This window comes from Oryza brachyantha, chromosome 1 (assembly GCF_000231095.2).
Source record: "Oryza brachyantha chromosome 1, ObraRS2, whole genome shotgun sequence".
In the NCBI taxonomy this organism is placed as follows: Eukaryota; Viridiplantae; Streptophyta; class Magnoliopsida; order Poales; family Poaceae; genus Oryza; species Oryza brachyantha.
Window position 1 is genome coordinate 27,373,698 of NC_023163.2, and position 18,570 is coordinate 27,392,267.

The following is an 18,570-nucleotide window of genomic DNA, read 5'->3' on the forward strand; positions in this document are numbered from 1 at the left end:
CGGTGGGGATCGTCGCCGATAAGGGGGAGCGTACCCAGTTCCGCTCTGATGTCCTCTCCTTCGCGCAGGTAAGATCCCTTCGTCGTGAATTGAGCTCAGAGACTCAGGGTTGAGTTCGTGTTTCCACCATGGCGGGCGCAGATGGCGGAGCAGGTGAACCAGATGATGTCGGGGAAGATCCCGTCGGGCGTGTTCAACGCCATGTTCGACTACCGCGGGGTGCTGGCACAAGGACGCGGCGGCGGGCGGCCATACAGAGCTCTATGCCGTCGCCCCCCCCCCCCCCCCCCTCACACCTCGCCCTGCTCGACCACGTCAAGCGCGACGTCCCGCCCTTCTGGGATCCCACTGCTCGCCGAGTCAGTACGCCTCACCATCGTGCGCCCCGCTGTCCCCGTGACAACATGAACTCCAGTGCATTGACATGGTCGCTGCTGAATCTGTTCTTCAAGTTCATCGACAAGCACGACACGCACGTCGTCGCCGGGGTGAAGATGGCAGGGAAGGATGTGGTCTGCATCAAGCAACTCAAGTCTCCAATCTGACACAGAGCGATGTGCAGACTCGGCTGAAGAAGCTCTCTCAAGATTTCCCTGAAAGCTACAGCAATTCGAGAGATGATGACAAGTTATTGCAGGGGATAAACATGAGCTCTCTGTTTTACACTTGCTGCAGTATATAGCATAAAATTTAGGTTTTGATTCAAGATTAGTTCATGACAAAACGTGTGCATGATTTGATTTCTTAAGACATAATAGAAGTCATTTCTTTGCAAGAACATGTTTGTAAAACTAGCTTTGCTATGATGTTGTAGGGGAATTTATTCGGTCCTCGATCAGCTGCCTGACGCTTATTTAGACCATCAGTCGTATCTATCAAAGATGTAAGCAATGACACGTGTACTGACGATAATAGTTGTGTGATTTATCACCCTGAACAGCAGGAAATTAACAAGAGAGCCATGATTAATTGTTCAGTCGTGTGTCCTTTCATTTCACATGACATCGTCAGCCATCCATATCAGAAGAGGGGGCGTTGATAATTAATGGCCAGGGACACGGCAAATGGATTTCGACGTATCAGTAGTTCTCCGGACATCATCTCCATGGAACCATGCAGTGAATCTCTACCTCAAATGTAAGTACTAGTCATTGGTGACAGAACCATCCCAATTCAAATACCTGATGGTGGTTATCAGCAGCTAACATAGCTAACTAAAATTTTATGTAAACATCACTCAGTTGAATGGTTCATGATTATAAACCCCTACTCGTGTTTATGCCTCCGCCGGTGCTGCTGCCTAGAAGCTCGCACATCCGTGGCGAGGTCTTGCATCCTAGGCGGCCAAGACGCGAGGACCGACGTTTCTCTCTGCTCCGTGCATTCTCCTTCTTTCTCCCCAGCCGTGTTTTTTTTTCTTTGCCGCACGTTCGGCCGTAGACGGATGGGCTGCTATCCCAGCCCACTTAGTAAATAAAACAAAAGGACTAATTTAGTCTCTCTTTACTTAAGCAAATGATAAAAATATCCTTTAAAATCAATGATGATTGATACACCTACTACACTCCTACGTATCTAATTAAAGGGTACCGTAAAAGCGCCCTTAGAAGGGGTCGGGGCGAAAGGGGGAAAAATACAGAGACCAACAACTACCTACTGAAACAGCTCGATCGATTTGCACAATTCCTATGTCAAAACCCCGTAGTAGTACACCAGAAGTTGGTTCAGTTTGCCGGCTGCTGCTGCTGCTGCTCATCATCTTCTGAAGCTGTGATCCCTGTTCTTGCCTCCGGGCACCACGAGGTTGCCGAGGGTCTTGGCGATCTGCAGCTTGAGCTGCCCCCTCTTCAGTGGAGGCCTCTTCTCCTTGTTGCTGCTGCTGCAGCCGTTGTTGTATGGGTAGCCGTACCCCATTGCTGCTTACGACTTGCTTGCTCTTCTCCTCTCTACTCGCTGTGTGCTCGAGCGGTCGAGCTGCTTCTGCTGGTGGTTCGAAGCTGCGGAGAAGAGGTGTTGTTGGTTGCTGCTGGTGGCTTGGTTGGGGAGGGAGTGTGCAAGGCACCAGTTATTTATAGCAGAAGTTTTTAGGCATGTTTGCGTTGCTTTGCGCGTTTTTTTAATTATTTCCTAATAACTCACATGTCCTATCCGATGGGGGGTCCTCCACTCCAATAATTCCACTTTGTTTGTTTTTAATCATGTGTTTGCTTCTGTTGCTGCGAGTGTGGGATGAGTCACTTCTCACAGTCTCACTCCCCACCATTTTGCTCCCTTTTCTTTTGGGGAAAGGAGTCATTTTTTTTCTTCTTTTGCGAAGAAAAAGGGTCTTCTTTGAAGCACCATGATTAGGATTGATTAATCAGGCGGTGATTAGACCACTGAGGAATTTTAACCTCATGGCAAATTGACGATAAGTTTACTGATGTATAGAGCGAGATGCTAGATGCTTCGGCGCCTCATTCTCGGACTAGATTTGTTGCGATCCTAAACTAAGTGTCCATTACCTTTTGAGTTAACTAGTCCAATTGGCATGTTAGGTACAACTGAAGAATCTATGGAAAAGTGTTTACTGCTAAACAAGAACGTTAGTAGTAGGAGAAACGTGGAGTTCACTAACTGACCCATCTGTCAGTGACAGAACCTGTTGAGAGATGACTTCAAATTATTGCACTCCAGAATCCAGACCGTGTCACGTGGTAGTACTAGTAGTACTAGACAAATTGTTGGTCCACCTGCGGCAGCAGATGGGGTTGGGGGAAAAGCATGGATCACATGGCAAAAATGGGCGTGTTTTATGAGAAGTGGTTGTTGGCACATCCATGGATGGATGAATGGTGGTGAGGTGATTGGTTGGGCTCCTTTTGTGGGGTGTCCTGCTGTGGGGAAGGGGCACTGAGAGTCAGGGCATGCACTGCCCTGTGCTACTCACCTCACTCGGTGTCGTGTGAGCCCCGCAGCTAAAGCCGCGGCCGCGTGGTTACCGTTCAATTCTATGAGACCAAATATAAATCAAACCGTCTTTCTTTGATAAAAAATACCAATATATTAGTAATTAGTAATGTGATATTTGATTTTTTTAAAATACCACTTCAAAGTGATATTATCTTAGCACCAGCCAAAGTGCCAAACGTAGTTCGTGTTTAATGGAGGGCATCACTGTCAAACGAAGGGAAAAAAAGAAGGGTGTTAGGTCCATTAGACTTCACAAAGCCATGTTTTGAAACTGCACCATCTTTTAGTTTTTAAAAGATTTTTAAAATTTTAAAATAACACCGTTTTGAACTTCGAAGGAAGGAATCTTTAAAGTCGATCCAATCCAAACTTTGCAGCAGCAATAATATGATTTTTCTTCCCTAGTCTATAATGTTCAGGAGAAGTATATACTATCCTAAAATTCAAGGTGTGATTTACACTATCGGTTTAAAGGGGAAGGAAATATCTATTTGTGGTTCAAGCATAGAACTGTCTAAATAGTGCAGCTATCATGTTCATCATTTCTCTTTTGTTTATGTTTATAAATCAAAATTTAAATTTTCAATCTTAAATTTAAAATTGACTTTGATATTTTTTTCATCATAGTTTATTTTACCATATTTATTTTACATCATTAAAAATACACATATAAAAAATTTATTTCTAAATTATTTTCGTTTATAAATATGACGTTTGATTTTCTTTTCCACCAAACAGCCAAAAGATGGCATGTTTACCTGGCAGAGCCGCAGACGTAAAACACCAACAAACCAAGCAGATCCTTGGCAAGGGCCTCGCTGAAAAACCTTCAGTATCGGCATTGAAATGGAAATGTCTTGAGAAAAGGAGTCCTTAAGCTACGCACAAACGAGCTACGCTGTGCGCAATGAGCCAAATGAGCACTTGAGCAGTGAGAGGAGCTTTCAGCTGGTCCATGCTTTGGCCTGTTGCTGGCTTAAAGCCCGGGCATGAATGATCTACGGATCCACCAGGTAGTCTCGGAATTCAGGATGTGACATCTTCCTAATTGGTCCCACACAAACAGGCCATTTGTCTGAATGCATGCACGAGAGGCGCATGCCATAAATATGTGCCAAACTGCCAGTCGTAGGCTCCATGGCTCGATGTGATGTTGATGCCTTGTCTCATGGAGGCATATATGGAACCCTGAAGAAAAGGTGCTCTGCCACGCACCGTGGTTTGCTGGTATTAATACTTTACAACGAGCTGTCGAGTGACGATTAATAGGAGTCCAAAGTTTGGACAAAAGCTCTTATAGTTTTTATCTGTTATCGAAAGATCGTTAGATCCTGGCTCCATGACATAGCTGGGCTATCTGCTGAAAATTGGCAATGTCATCCTGGTTTCCATGTCAAACCGTCGTTTCTGCGATGTGTGTTGTGACCTGGTTTCACTCCACCAGTCCTCGGGCATACAGGCAAATAGCACGGTCGCACCAAAACTTGCATGCGCTTCACCACAAGTGATAGTAAAGCCTTTAGGAGTTGACAAACACCTTAGCGAAATGTCCATACTGGACAAAGTACATGCTCGCCTCCAACAACCTCGTGTTTCTGGCAAACAACGCAATCACGCATCTAATCTAACAGCAATTCAACAAATAGAGGCAACCATAACATGCACGAACAGCAACATCTTCTTTTCAGTGACGTCAAATAGCGAGCGTGCTCTTCCAGACCGGCAAGCATACCCATTCATTTGATACATTTTTCATGTGGCTATCGGTAACTTACAACTCATCCTGATTGAATGAATAAACATAACTTATTCTCTCCCATAAGCTGTGGCTAAAAAAGATTAAATCTATAAACCTAAAAAAATGGTTGCGAAACAAAGACAAAAATAAGAGGGAAAAAGAGCGTAGGAGAAACTAAAAATAAATAAATAAATACAACACATACTTTTTGATTGGCCGTACATTGTGGCTTCTGCATCCCTTTCACTACCACGGCAGTAGTTGAACATATTGGTAAACTTTGAAGGATGGACTAGGGTGCTTATCAATCCAACTTTATTTCTTCCAATTGTTCTTCCTGCCCATTCATATTATTTGTTGCGATCTCGGCCGTCTCTAATCTGTGTTCACTATCTCTTCTAGGCGTATCCACTCGCTGTTCACCCTCCTGCGGAGAGTCCTCTTGCGTTTCATCATCCTTCTTGGGTGTGTGGACCATTTGCTCAGTATTGCTATTAAGCTTGGCATTTGTTGACTCATCGGAGATACTCTGTTTGACCTGTAAATAATCAATTGCACCAGATTGGTGTCTCTAAACAATACAAGGGATAGCAACTCGCAATTCATATATCATAAAGCCATTTCTAATATAAAATAAATCAATTAACTTTGAACTGTGCCAGTCAATATGGTGAATAAAGAGTGTTCTTTCCAGATAGATGACAGAAACCAGGTTCCATTCAACATGTTCGTTAAGAAAATAGCATGTGAAGTCAGCTTATTTAAAAAGAAAATCAGTAAAACTAGTTCGATAGTACTTCCTCCATTTAATAATGTTTGGCGTTCTTGACCTTTTGGCATACATTTGATCATTCGTCTTATTAAAAAGTTTATGTAATTATGTAAAATATAAGCATGCTTAAAGTACTTGTAATGATAAAATAAATCACAACAAAATACATGATAATTGTGTTTTTTTAAAATAAAAAGACTGGTCAAACATATATCCAAAAGTCAACACGTCAAAAATTAAAAACCGGAGGGAGCATAATTGAAATTTATCATACGGCAAACTAAATTTAACTATGATATATGGATTATCGTCAAGTTGGTTTGAATCAATAGATAGGCTGCAGAGATATGGCAAAATAAATTTAACTATGACATTTGGATTATGGTTTGGATTAGAAATGGCCATTGGTAACGACAGGTATGGAATTATTTGATAGGGAAAAGGCTCATCATTCACAGGACTTTACATGGATCACACTGCTTAATCACAATTATACAGGTAAAAGCCATCAAAATATTTCCCAGTTTTTGCAGTCTGCTAGATAAATAATTGTGATGTTGCTCATGTTCGAATATAGACATTTTTTTAGACTAGAAACAGGTTACAGGAAAGGAAGGTATTAGGTATTCTTATGTCAATCCAGCAATTCATTTGCCAATAAAATGTACCTTGTTCTTGTCACGCCAACCAAGGGAAAACGGAGCAAGCAAACTTATTCTTCTAGGTTGAAACTCCTGCGATGAATCTTGGTTCACTTGGTTAGGTGATGCATCTCGTGTTGGTGTCCTAAGAATAATAATAAAAAGTTATATACAGGGAAAATTGGTATAAAGCAAATGACTAGAATTTCGCAGAACATTTTGACGCGATTGATCAATATTGCACTTACGTAATAGCATACCAATACTACCAAGCATAAAGAGAAAGGATATATTCAATAATACCATAATACCATAATATATTCCATGCCAGTGAGAGTACAAGACTGCTACTAATACCATAATACCTTGGAGAAGGTGAGGGGGATGGCAATTGTGCCTTTTGCTGGCTAGATTGATACTGCAGTGTTGCTTCCAGCATAGTTTCTGCCATGACTGCTCTGTTCTCCATTTGTGCCAGTGAAGCCATAGCTTCCTCGTACTTTTCCTGCATACAGAGTCGAAGGTATAACAAGGAATCATAACAATGAAAAGGCAGGTATGTATTTGCTAGATCACATGTAAACTACAGTTGAACAAGAGCAAAGTGGAGTTGATTCCATAATAAAGCATTACAGAGTTCAAATAATGTAGACACCAATGAAGCATATAGTTACACAATATCTAGGAGGCTAATTCATTGCAGAGGAAATTATTAGATACAGGGATGCCCTCCATATGCAATCAAGAAATGATGGCTATTTCATGTTTCAACATGACATAAGCATTAGCATATAGATAACACATAAAAATACAAAACCATAGATAAGGGGTCATTGTTTGAATTTTACAAGGAAAAAAACAACCGGCATATTTGCAAACGAAAAATAATTTGTAAATTAACCTGGAGCACATGTGCAGCATATTTCTGAGCAGCAGCATCTCGCTCAGCGAATATGCGGGCATCCTCAGTGACTTTCTGTTCTTGTTCTACACGCATCAGGACCTACATGCATTACCTCATCAGTTTATAACTGGATAAACCCGTATTAAAGGACCTGTAATATGGACAAGGTTTATTTAGAACAACGTATGCTAACAACTAAACCTGAAGCATTGCTTGCTCCTGCTCTTGCTTGTCTAATAGAGATTGCCTTAGATCAGATAACTCCTGTTCCAATTGCTCGACCTAGAAAAAAGGAAATGCAAGTATGAGAACAACCAAGCCCCAAGCCTCCAGGGAAACAAGATATTTGCAGTCAGTGCGGTGGGCCAATGATAAATGTGTGTGCATTCTAATTGATAAATTTGTTATCAAAAGGAAATGGACATACTATTTCACAATTTGTGGGCTCAATATGCAAAACCATAGCAATATGAATTCAACAGTAGAGACGGCAAAGTAGAGCTAAATAATAACTGGTGACAGTATAAGAGATATAAGTATATAACTGCCTTATTATACAATAGTAGTTCAATGCTAACCTTAGCGCTTAATTCCCGCCTATTATCCTGCTTAACCATCTCCATCAACGCTGTCTCTAATTCATCAGCCCTGGATCGGATGAGGAAGAAATAATAACAATTTAGCAGACCCGCCAATGGTACCATTGTTTGTTAATTTCCAGCAGTAATCAGTCTATATATTTAATTTGTGGAGTGTAGCTATTTGCTTGGCAACTTAAAAATGGGAACATGAGAAAACCTAAATACACATGAAAAATATCATTGATCAACCCATCACATGGTTCATTGGTTGAGGAGTTCTTTATAAAGCAGAGAAGGTTCACAGCCCAGTGCACATTAGGGGGGTTTTACAGATGATTTGTGTACACTCATAGTTAATATGTAAGATCAACTATTTTCTTCTCTAAGAAACCATCAAATTGAGTGACTTTTGGGCCACACATAGGACAAAGAATACCTGTTTTCACTCTTTTTTATATAAAATGATATGTTTTCACATGAACCAGAATCTGCTAGGAATTGACATGAAATAGAACAAGGTCAACCAGCTATAGATTAATATGGTATACACTGCCAGCTGTAAACAGGACAGGAAGTCACCAGGTTGATGGCAAGTTCCATTACTAATACTTGCACTGTAAACATCACTATTTATGTCAAGTGAATCTGAAACTATCCAAGCAACCTAAGGATGAAATCTTTGGGTATTTGAAACAAACATACCTCAGAACAGCCGATCTTCTCTCCTCTAGTAGTTGGCATAACTCAACCTTCAGCCAGACCACCTGATATAGCAGTGAAAAATATAAATGCATCTAGTAATTAGGTACAGAGCAGCAACCAAGTATGAAATGTCAACTGTCAATAGAACTTCAGAACAAAAGGAAACCAAGACCGATATACTAATTTATTCATAATCTTGGAAAATAGCCAGGTCGCAACTATGTAACATTATACTATTTCCTTTCAAACTTGCTACAGAATATTGGAAGGTAAACATGTAACATAATTCTATTTTCTTTAAATCATAACAACAGAATATATGAATATCTATATAATCTATTGTACCATGAACCCTATTGCTTTTAAATAAGGTGACAAATGAAGTTTACAAATCCAGGTTTGGATGAAGGTTGGAACCCAGAAGACTGAAGATGTAAGTGATGAAGCATGAAGATGACAGAAACCTTTTTTATGATCTCCAATAGCATTAGTTTCTTTTGTCACTTTCTGAGAAATATGTCCCCTGTTTTGGCAGTGTTGTTAGAACTGGTCCTGAATGTTATTAGGTTTTGATTCAGTAGGTTACAGAGGCTGCTGAGGGTATGGGATGGCATATCCCTTGTAGGAATGTAGGTAATCTTCTGTAGTGGCTTTGTTTTCCTAGAGCTCTACTTCCTTGTTCAGATTAAATGAACACAGATAGTAAATAGAAATGGGAGGGGCTCAGCCTCCCTTTCTCAGAACAGAAAAAAATAATATGTAAAACATTAGACCAAAGTATCTGACCAATCGTCCTCTACCAAATAAGAGTTGCCAAAAATATGAAAAAGAATGGATGCAAACAGTTCCCTGAAATCCTATGCGTGCATCATACTGTATCCATGTAAAAAACAGTATTGAGTATACATGCACATTCAATGGTTTATTTAGTTTGTCTGCTAAATTTTGTGAAACCATCATTTATAATTCTAGGGGTGAAAAAAGCAGCTGGAACTGTGACAAGGATACCTGGTCTTTTGGATCAGGCAAAGAATCAATCTCAGTGTTGACAGTCAGGCCACTATACATGTCATCTGTACTTCCAGAACTAGTTTCTGTCAAGTCACTTAATTGTTCTGCTGATAATGACACCAATGGTTCAGGGTCACGCTTGAAATTGTAAAGTTTTGATGCAAGGCCATTGGTGTCTCTCCAAACACGAAGACCTTTTGCTCTCTGTTCCATTGAAGATATAACAGATGGCCGGTGTTTATTTCGCAGTTCTTGCAACCGTGCTTCATCTACAGCTTGATACCCCATGCATGCTGTTAAAACAAGTTGGCTGCTGTCAAAAGTGGAACCGGCTAAAGATTGTAAAAGGGTTACAGCATCCCCAGCATCCTTTGTTGTCACGAGTGCAGGACCTGTAACAAACGCCAGTTGACCAATATATATTCTGAGATCATTCGAACATTTTTTTTCTTATCGTTGTTTGAGCAACAAAAATTTAAAAGATTGACCCAGTACCATACAACTCCATTAGGGCAAGAGCTGTTCGAAAGAGCATGACACGATTTCCATCAAACAGAAGCACATCCCAAACTCGAAGAACTGAAATGTTTAAATAGCAATGAAGCATTAAGCACATTTTGAGATGATATAATAAATAAACATTATTATCTCAAATACAGAAAAAAAAAAAGAAGATTGTAACATATAGTCTTGCAGTTGACCCAAAAAAAACTTTGAAAAGAACACATACATTTCAAAACCCATGTTTTATGTTCAAAGCTGCACAAAACCCCTGGTATTATTTCGTGTGATATATAACCTCTGTGGTTTTATGGTTTCACAAAACCCTAACTACATACTGTCATCTTGGGAACATACGTACTTAAATTTTCATTTCACAAAGTATCTACGGAATTCTGAATTATTGATCTCTTGGTTAAGTTGATTGGTTTTACTCTTCATTGTTTTGAATAATACTCTCAGATATGCTAAAATCAATTGAAATTTGAATAAAGGTGGAGCTATGCACACAAGTCAATATACCATGGTTTTCTATGACTTTAAACACAAAACATGAGGTTCCCAAGATTTAGTTTTACAAATAAAGAAAAATAAGGCTTACCACTTTCCCATGGTAGCATGTTCATGAAAATAGATAGGAACCATGGTCCAGTAACCCATGCAACTTGAACGCCAAGGTAATCCAGGTGATTTACTGCAAAATGTTAAGCAGAAAAATCATCAAATTTCTCTGTTAATATATCTGGCAAATCATGTGATACAAAATTTAATATTCATGATAATAAAGCACAAACCTAGTTTTGGAAATTTCTCCCGGACTAACTCCTCTAAAACAAGCTGATCAACCTAAAAAAAAATCAAAATGAAGCTTATTTAATAATGCAAAGTGCAGTTTGGAGGTATAAGCACATAACAGTAAATGCAAACACTAACATGACAAAGATAATAATTAAGAGTACCTGACATTCTATCATTTCTTCAGAAAAGTAGCCATCAAAATAATCATCCATAATGCCCGTCAATGCCCTGTGAACACATAATAGATTTAACAATTTTTTTTACTGCAGCCCTAATTCAATGCAGCAGGACTTGAGAGAACACAGGAACTTCATGGGTGTTCTGCTACAAAACCTACCAAAATGCATTCTCCTCTGGCATTAGTAGAAGTAACAGACCAGCAAAGAAATTCATCGCCTGCATTATCCAGATGATCGATCTTAGCTCAGACCAGCGTTACATAAAGTGAAAATGTTTGAGGATTTTATAATCGTGCAAAATAGAATGTTATTTACTGAATAACAAGAGAAGATCTCTCCGTGTGTGAATTCTGTGCTACCATTCCAAAGATAAAAAGCTAGATGCAGAGAAACAATATTTGACCTCTATGTTTCCTTTTTGCATGATTCTTTGATGATTTTCAGAAATTTACATGATATTTTGATAATAAACTCAAAAAAATATTGTAACTAACGCAAGGTCTTGAAGGAAGCAGATACAAGTCAAATAACATAATGGGCCTTCAGGTAGGGCATAAAAAAGTGACTAAATGAATATTGAATTCTTTATTCTTGAAGCAGAAGCTACACTTTGAAAAGAGTTGGAATGACTAGGCCTGAGCATTGGTTCACAACTACCATCAATAAAAACAACTGTACGGATATCAATAAGAGAAGCAACTGCATATGTACATTTTAGTTGTCTGAAGTTTCTATCTACCAATATCCAGTCATATGGTCTTAGTACAACCATACAGTTTGCAAAGTACACAAAGCGCTCATCAATATCATCCAGTGCTTTATCTTGGAAAAGAAATTTATAAGAATCATCTATAAAGAAGAGTAGAAGAAATACTATTCTCAGAACTTCACTTTTATAGTGAAGGATATATTTTGGTGTTGGCCTGTTGGCGCATGTCTTTAATCTTATTAATATAAAACTAACCAGCATTCACCAAGGCACTAGTTGTGTGGCAGATTGTCACCTAGATGCACCTAATTGCTGATTAGGCAGGCTAGGTGGGCACAATGGGGAACAATGCAACCGGCATTACATATGCAACACGTTGGTCATTGTAATATGCGAGGGTTACCAAAGAAAGAACATGGATCCAGTCATGCAACATAGTGACATGATAAGCGGCATGAGTCCAAATTAAGGGAAAGCCATACCTGACAGTAACCAACTGATGGATTATGTCTCGCATAAGCTGTGAGCAAGCGTCTTAAAGCATTTCTGCCATCCTCATCTAGTGCAGGATGACCTGGGAATGTTCTAGGCAAATCCTAAAAGAATCCAAAATAACAAATTAACCTCTTAATACCTTCTCTATCCATCTAGTAACAATTAAACTAACCCAAAGAATCCCAAATATACAAAATTCATCGTTGCATGACAAGAATAAAATTCTAGTAATAACAATTATATTATCCATCTACCTTCTCTATTTGTCCTTTCCACTTTTCAGAAGAAAATGGTGATCCCTTTGGTTTTCCATCCATAGTTGGAGAATCAGAACCTTTGCTGTTCTCTCTTTCATCATCCGCTGCAAGGAGAGACTCATAGTAGCCTTTGACCCGACGAGCTCCTATACCAACAAAAGCTTGCCATAGCTGTCACCAAAACAAAGATGGGGTCATTGTTTAACAGAATAAAAAAAGTCGAAACAAAAATAATATAAAGAGCAAGATCTACCTCTCCTCTCAGAGCCATTGGCAACCCATCACTCACTAAGTATTTCAATTCTTCCTTCCAAGGATAATGCTCTTCTTGATTTGCATCATCATTCATGCCTGAATCAGCATCAGCACTGTCAGCAACAGGCCCTTCTTGGTTGGGATCAACTTTCTCTACATCATAGAACTCATCATCTGAGTCCTCTGAGGGTTTGCTTTCTTCATTATTTGCAGAGTGGAGTTCATTCGCCGCATTCTCCTTATCTGCAGAAGATCCCTTCTTCTTGACACGCAAGCTCATCATCTCACCAATGTGGCCCAAGGAGGGCCTAATTTCGGACCATATTTCAATTTTATGTGGTCTCTGCTGTTTCACTTTTTGTTCATCTGACAATTTGGACCTTCCATCCTCAGCACTTTTGCAGGCTTCTTCGTCCTCGACGGATGGTGAGACCTTGGCATCCTCTCCAGAGGATTCGTCGTCTTCGGCTTGCCTATCCAGAAAACTCTTCCATCTCTCAGATCTCTCCTCTTCCTCCTCCTGGAGATTATGCAATGCAACTCAGCGAGATGGAACAATAAGGTATCAAATGGAGGCATCACCACGTGCAGCTCTTCTACCTTGTAGATGTTTGCATACTCTCTGTACCGTTGCAAATGTTGTGGCCGCACAGCGAATCCATATGCATCCCTGTACCATCCCACGATGCATCAGAAACGCGGAGGAGCTAAAAGACTGAACCGTGAGTACTCGAGTTATGTACGACAATGCCGGAACCAATCCAAATTCATACTGTAGTATATTTATTGAAAAAATCAATGGCTCTAACTAAAATTTGGTCTGATTAATCACGCTTACGACATCTAACTCGTTCATTAGCAGACATCCACACAAACTCCGATCCTTGCATAGATCAGACTAGCAACCCAACTTCAAGCTCCCGACGTCATACACGCAGAGATCTAGGGAGCTGCATTACCCAAATTTGGCCCCAAAAATCTCGCATCGGATCGAGATCCCCGCGCAAATTACCACCATGAGAAAACGCAACCGGAAGTCCCGCAGCAGAAAAGCATGGAAAACCCCACAGAGAAAAAACCACCGAAACAGCATTGACTGGCACGGACGCCGAGATGCCCGCGCCCGGCGGGGAAGTAACGGAGACGAAACGAACCGCTTGTGCTCCGCGGCGATGAAGGGTAGGCTCTTGGCCTTCATCTCCACCCACGCCGCCGTCGGGGACCCAGCGCCACCACCACGGCACCACCTCCTCCTCCTCCCCTCCTCTCGCCGACGCCAACGCGAGGCGAGCGAGTGAAGTGGAGTGTGATTTTAGCTTATCGGCGGTTGGGGGTAGCAGCCACCACCACCGATGATTCGATTCGATCCGATCGCCGCTTACTACTACTACTACTCACCCGTACGGTAGTCGTAGGATTTTTGAGATTTGATCTAGCAGGATGTGCGTGGAGGAAGCGTGGTGATTGGTGAAGCTGCGACTGCAGAGCGAGCTCGCGGAAGTGACGGGATTGGGGAGTTGGGAAATTGGAGGACAAGTCTTTTACTCGTAGATTTTTCTTTAATTTCGGGTTGTTTTTCTCATGGAGATTGGAGAGATGGGGACCCGGGAATGACCACCCCACCCCTCGCCCTCGTGGGTTTCTCCTCGTCGACATGGACTTGGCGCGGGTTCGGCTAATCGGCTTCGGCCGCACCGAGATCTCGATTCTCCGTGCTAGGGTGAGCTGTGTTCGTTTTTGTGCTAGTTGCAGAATGGAGAAGGCAGAGTGTCCGTTCTGCTTTTCTTTGAGGTTGTAGGGTTCATTTCGAAGCTGCATTATTGATTTCTTGTGGATTTGTGGTTGGTGCATCGACATCTGCGGAACACATAAATCCATCATTAAGCTTGTCTTATTTCTGTCTTTTCCCTAACAAAGCATAGTACAATAGCCATAGTCTTTATTAGCACATAGTATTAGTGGACAGACTTTAATATATTCCGTTTGATATGTGATGCCGTAATGATTGTGTATCCTCTTTAAGTGTTGTTTGATGGAAAATCTTGAAGGAATTGATGATGATAAAACTAAAAGAAAAAATTGTAGGATGTAGTTGAGAAATGAGTAATTTGGAATAGAAATAGAAAATAGGGAAATGATAAAATGGAGTGAATGTCATCTGCACCAACAAAGCAAATAAATGCAACATAATAGAATAGAAAAATAATTGGACCTAAACTATGATTTTCTACTACTTGGTAGAACTATCCTATCAGTAGTGGAACGAGTGACATTAGATTCATTGTAGACTATTTCATGGAAAGTCTCAATAGTAGGCAGGGGCATCATCCACCTAGCAACCATGGTGGTCATCCAAATTCGTCAAATGGACGTGGGATGGAAATACTTTTTATAACAAATACTCAATATAATTAAATAAAATTTAATCAGGTTGTAATATCAGATCTAGTAGAACTCTAGACAAAACGGTCGCAGTAAAAAAGGGATTTTGTACACGTTTTTACCACCATGTAAGTCATGTTCTTTTTTAAGGGAAGTGTTTTAAAATCTCTAGCTAAGAGATTTAGCGGCCGGCCTGTATAACAACTAATAACGAAACTAAATAAGGCTATGACAGACTATAGCAATTAAATTGTACATAAGTTTAAATAGTTGTAAGATACCTTGAACAGCTAAAGCAAGCTATAACCTGATATTTAAACCTTGTAAGGGAATGGAAGAATGGATTGTTGCACACGTTTATTGAGATCCCAAATGTTATTTTTAAAATAAATATGCTCCAATAGTTATACATGATGAGTACATACTTAAAATGGACCATTCGTCTATACTTCGCATAGTTATTACAAATTATTTAACTGCTGAGCACAAAAGAATAGACCAAAATATATCGCACATAGCCTATGATTTTATAAATGGCGAGTACTTTAAAATTTGCTACTACTTCTGATTTAATTTATTTAACGCCGCCGAATTTTGAATCACTATTTAATCAATCATTTATTTACAATTTTTCGTAATTACTAATATATTTATTTTATTATTAAAGATACTTCAAGTATGATTACTAATTTAGTATATTTGTAAAAAAAATTAAATAATCTGTATGATCAAAACATATAAATAGTATGATCAAAACCTAAATCAAAAGTCAATATTGTTAAAAACAACTGAGGGAGCATTTGCTTAATAATGTGCAATCTGCCCTACCTATGCAAAGCCTGCTCGCGCGATCACCAGACTATGCAGAGAGCCAGAGAAGCTGCAGGCCACAAAGGATCCACATGTGTACAGGTTATATTTCGGACGAGAAAAAAATGATGGATACGTGCCTCCTGCATGCAGCGGTGCGATGCATCAGGCGACGAGTAGGGCCAAGCGCTTCAGCGGAGCCAGCCAGTGCAGCCTTCTGCAAGCGCCGCGGCGGATTTACCCTACCGGCTTTTTTGTGCTCCCTCCAGCTCAGTACTCCTCGCCTCAAACTAACCCGGCCGCTCCGGTTACCGTAAACAGCTACCAGATCCATAAATGTTGGTACGCTTCGTCCATTTATATACACTGGCCGTGCTGCTTGTCCTCTCTGAATCACCACCGCCTCTGTCTCTCTCACTTGCCCATATTTCCCCAAGTGCGGCCTGAATTATGTGACGCGATGAATCGCGCGGTAGGTTGCTCTAGCTGTCAACCGTATCCGTCCTGATGTTACTCCGATTTGGCAACCGGGGCAAACTCTAGCTGTCAACCAGCCCTCTCACTCTGTTCATCGGATCAGACGGGGGCTGATTATTTGGCTTGAAAAATCCAAACGAAACCAAAATTAATTTATGAATGAAACTTTTATATATATATTCTTAGTAATCTAAAAATTAATGTTAAAAAATAAATTTCAATGAAACAATTTAAAATCAAATCTAAATTTAAGGTTAAAAATTTAAATTTTAGCTTATAAATATAAAAAAATAATGACACTGACAGATTAAGTGAAAGAAAAATGATGAGGGGGTGAAATCGACTGGGGCTGAACTGGCCTCCTAGAAACAGGGGACAGGGTACCTGCAGACCTGCAGCCGTACTGACAAGAAAGTGAGCACCTAGGCACGCTGGTCTCCTCCTCCCTTGGTTTCATCATAAACTGCAACTCGAGTGGCACCATGGCCGCGTCGTATTTTACCTATTCAAGGAGATACTACTAGTAGCAATTTATTATACTATCTGGTTCATTACTTCGGGTAGAGCCAACAGGCTCCTTTCTACGGAGTATAGAATACTTCATTGTGAAGTGGAGCACAGGAACCCCAGGCCAGAGCCCAGAAGTTCAGTCATGCACATACGGATCGTATCTATTGCCAGCTTGTGCTACACTACTATGCTTATGAAAGAAGAAAAACAGAAAGCTGAAGCACATTAAGGCCCTGTTTAGTTTCCAAAAAATTCTCTTAAAAACATCGCATCAAATCTTTAAACATATAAATAGAGTATTAAATATAGATAAAAATTAAAACTAATTATATAAGTTACGGGGGAAATTATGAGACGAATCTTTTGAGCCTAATTACTATATGATTAGCTATAAGTGCTACAATAACCAAAATATGTTAATGACGGATTAATTAGACTCAAAAGATTCGTCTCGAGGTTTTCACGCGGAATCTGAAATTTGTTTTATAATTAGACTACTTTTAATATTTTAAATGTACGACCGTCTACGCCGATGTGACTTCACTCAAAAAAAATTTTTAAGAACTAAACGGGACCTAAGGTCTTCTATTCACTCTGCAAATGTAGCACACTAGTCATACTGGCATTTTCTCCGGTAACGCGTAGTACGTATTCCCTACGTAGTACTTACGGGCAAGCTGGCGCCGCACTAGCTAGCAGTCTAGCACATTAGCATCGGATGGTTGAGCTTGAGCAAGCAGACGAGTAGTATCGTGTCCAGTCCAGATCTCGTGAGCGGAGCTGGGCCTGTCGATCGATGGATCGCCCGGTGTCGGTGGGATAGAGCACGCACGCCCAGGCCGGCTGGGCCCCTCGTGGCTTGTCCGCCAAACGGCGGCTCGCGTAGCAGCAGCTGGTTAGACCAGACGGGTAGTACTGGTTCGCGTAGACGCGTAGTAGCAGCTAGTAGCAAGCTCGCGACCCACCACAAGTGACACACAGCTGACGAACAGCTAGCGGTACAGCCGTACAGGCGCGAATACCACGGGAGAAAGGGGCGGGCGCGAGACGCCTTTGCATGTGCCGGGTGCGCACGCTGGCCATCTCGCAGTTCGGCCGATCGACAACGATCGGCGGCAGCAAAAAATTTCCGTTGCCGGGACTCGAACCCGGGTCTCTCGGGTGAGAGCCGAGTATCCTAACCAGCTAGACTACAACGGAGAATGATACATGGCGACCTATATGGTGTTAGTTATGATAAAAGACATACAGATGACCGTTTTACCCCAGAGTCCGGATGTACGTGGGCGCCGTGTTCTATGGGTACACATATATGAGTTCTTTTTCCCGAGAACATCCCAACAGATCAATCTCATTCTTTATTATGAAAATGAAAATAGAGGATGGGAGAGTATAACTTAAACTCCAATAGAGCATCCATCTCATCTTTTATTTTTGAATGTCATTTATTAGAAAAGAGAAAAGTCATATTTAGATGTTCTCTTCATTCTTCAAAATGATCATTCAAATAAAGATATGAATAATTAAATTTATATGAGCTGCTAAGGATTCTCTTAGTCCGATTCAAGACTTGACAACATAACCATGGATTAAAGCGGGTTTAATACTTTGCCAATGAGTAAGAGTAAGTCATGGCCGACCTTCTGTTATACGTATATTAGTTTGTTTTAGTTTGTCTCCTATACCCTTCATTAATGGCTCTTTTGAGGTCTTAAACTTTATTGGAATTAAAATAACTTGGTAATTATTTGTGTTTATTAAACTACCAGCGACAATTCTATAACTTTTTATTATAATAAATTTCACAAAACTACATATATTTTTATCAAACCATCACAGAACTAGAGTTAACATTAATTTTATCCCCAAAACTATAAATTTTGTAACTTAAAAGAT

General features: G+C 40.4%; 1 protein-coding gene and 1 non-coding gene across 2 annotated transcripts; both read right to left on the reverse strand.

Annotated features, from left to right (window-relative positions):
* Positions 1–4,605: 4,605 nt before the first annotated feature.
* Positions 4,606–14,081, reverse strand: LOC102721971 (TBC1 domain family member 8B). The gene is made up of 18 exons (XM_006644906.3): positions 13,650–14,081; positions 13,096–13,165; positions 12,494–13,015; positions 12,238–12,411; positions 11,971–12,084; positions 10,938–10,996; positions 10,762–10,828; positions 10,597–10,648; positions 10,404–10,496; positions 9,797–9,880; positions 9,299–9,693; positions 8,291–8,352; positions 7,586–7,655; positions 7,209–7,289; positions 7,005–7,106; positions 6,469–6,608; positions 6,131–6,248; positions 4,606–5,228 (listed from the first exon to the last, which is right to left on the reverse strand). Exons 1-18 carry the CDS (start codon positions 13,691–13,693, stop codon positions 4,995–4,997), a joined length of 2,481 nt encoding a protein of 826 aa, XP_006644969.1. The 5' UTR covers positions 13,694–14,081; the 3' UTR covers positions 4,606–4,994.
* Positions 14,082–17,801: 3,720 nt separating this feature from the next.
* TRNAE-CUC lies at positions 17,802–17,874 on the reverse strand. The gene has a single exon. It is a non-coding gene; the product is annotated as a tRNA-Glu (tRNA).
* Positions 17,875–18,570: the final 696 nt, after the last annotated feature.

Bases quoted from the DNA above. Each gene is read 5' to 3' on its own strand.
- LOC102721971 (XM_006644906.3), bottom strand. From the start codon at position 13,693: ATGAAGGCCAAGAGCCTACCCTTCATCGCCGCGGAGCACAAGCG. The intron at 10,649-10,761 runs GTACTCTTAATT...ATTTTTTTTTAG, and splicing joins AAGAAATGATAGAATGTCAG to GTTGATCAGCTTGTTTTAGA. The intron at 10,497-10,596 runs GTTTGTGCTTTA...AACATTTTGCAG, and splicing joins GGAGAAATTTCCAAAACTAG to TAAATCACCTGGATTACCTT.